This window comes from Hermetia illucens, chromosome 2 (assembly GCF_905115235.1).
Source record: "Hermetia illucens chromosome 2, iHerIll2.2.curated.20191125, whole genome shotgun sequence".
NCBI lineage: Eukaryota > Metazoa > Arthropoda > Insecta > Diptera > Stratiomyidae > Hermetia > Hermetia illucens.
In genome coordinates, this window is record NC_051850.1 from 137,318,998 (window position 1) to 137,320,927 (window position 1,930).

At 37.3% G+C, this 1,930-nt stretch overlaps 1 protein-coding gene across 1 annotated transcript; it reads right to left on the minus strand.

The window, feature by feature from the left end:
- Positions 1 to 602: 602 nt before the first annotated feature.
- Positions 603 to 1,581, minus strand: LOC119649455. Its single transcript, XM_038051609.1, has one exon. The coding sequence runs from the start codon at positions 1,326 to 1,328 to the stop codon at positions 780 to 782; it is 549 nt and encodes a 182-aa protein (XP_037907537.1). The 5' UTR covers positions 1,329 to 1,581; the 3' UTR covers positions 603 to 779.
- Between the last annotated feature and the right edge of the window lie 349 nt (positions 1,582 to 1,930).

Genomic DNA, 1,930 nt, shown 5'->3' on the forward strand with positions numbered 1-1,930 from the left:
CCAGCCCCGCGACGTAATACCAAATGGGAGTCCCGCGGGGAGAGTGGAAGGAGAAGGAGGTGGTTTTTGAAGCTTTCCATCTTCCATCGGCAAAAAAAAGACAGACAGACAGACATTGAACCGATTTTAATAAGATTTTGTTTTGCAAACAAAACCTTACAAATAAGTACAGGTTTAGTACAAGGATATCAAAGCGCCTTTAAATCTTAGGCAGCTATCACAGGTTAATTAATTTCGGAGAAATAATTTCGTGGAAAGGAATAGAAAAGCGAATAGCATAGTGAGTTTTGCACTTAGAAAATAGTCTTAGACCGCCTGCCAATATTCATGTTGCATGCATTTGGTAAATTCTTTGCCTTTGATGAAAGTTACTATCGTCAATTTGCTTCCAGAAAATAATGGTGGAGCTATCCAAGTTATCCATATTATACGATTAAAGTGTCAGATAATAGCTGGATCAGATCAGGATAAATACAGTAAGGTAGATATAATGTTGATACATAGCTAAATGAAACAGAAACAGAACCGTTTCTCATCTTTAAAAATGTCCGTCCGCAAATAAGTAAAAAACCGTATATTTGTTAATCATTTAGTATCTTTATTTTTGTATAACAAAATATCAACTATGTACATCTAATAAATAATTTAGTATGCTTAATTTAGTATTTTTAGCTAACAATTTGGGATAATTCATGATAAGGCACTTTGGTGTGATCCTATATATATTGTAAATAGAATTTTTACCAATTTCATACTATATTTTTTTAATTCGCAGAAAATTAAACCAAAAAACGTCTTCTACAAGAATACTGCGAACACACCACAGATCTTGGCACTCGTTGCGTTGGTAGTCCGGACATTCCTTTTAGATAAGTGTAGCTAACTGGCTGCCTCAGTATTTTCTTTTGGCTCGTCTGCTCCTTTTTGGTTGAACTTTCTCCAGAATGGGTAAGTGAATGCCGGAGTGACTTCGATGATACCGTAAGGTCGCTAAGAACACTTCGTACCGCTGATAGGGATCTGCGATATTCGCGCTTCAATGGTGGAGCAGAATTTTCCCAATCCTCCGATCCACTCGACTGTTGTGATATTTCATAAAGTTCTAGGCTTGAGTTGAATTCGTCTTTTCTGGAATGTCGCAAGGATCCCGCGTCTGCAGTAAATTCCGAATCGTTTTCGCCAATGGAGATAACTCCATCGTGGCTTCGGCGACTGATACGACGACTTATATCGTTGATGAATTCCCGGCAACGCGATATCCCTAAGGGTGAAATGCTTCGCGGACGATTTTCCTGGATATCCAGAGGGCACAATTGATTTTCCCTCATTTTGAAAGTTTTCTTTAGTTTCAAAGTCTTTGTAAAGAATCTTCAACTCAAACAAAATGTCTTTAAATCACTGTGAACCGATTCAAGTCAGCGTTAGTTATAGTCCACTTATTTATTTTATATATGAGTCTGTTTTGTCACAATCCACAGATTTTTATTTATCAAGTTATGAAAGGAAGTTTTATTACAAAATCAACAAGTTTCTTTGCTACGCTTCTGATTTATATCTCCTTTATTTTTACTTTGTTACTCGTTGAACCGTTGAATTATTTATGAGAGACCAAAGCGAGAACCGACTCCTTTTATGCACTGCATTTCCATGCGAAATACTCGTCAGAGTCTGTGGTGGGTTTCGCAGATCCTGCGCAGATTATGCCTAGACTACAGTTGTAAGTGCAGACATGAGTTATTAGTGAAACAATATTATTGTGTTTTACGAAAGGTCATGTAAGGCTACGTCTTAGCACAATGATTGAACTTCAATACTTACTTGATTGGATTTGAAATTCCTTCCAAGAAAAGTTCATCGCGACCTACATTTGTGCGTTGCTTGTGTAGAAAATCCTCCATAGGCCTGCCGAAGGTTTGAATTTTAAGGACCT

What these genes read in the sequence shown, in the direction of transcription:
- LOC119649455 (XM_038051609.1), bottom strand. Translation starts at nt 1,328, where the DNA reads ATGAGGGAAAATCAATTGTGCCCTCTGGATATCCAGGAAAATCGTCCG.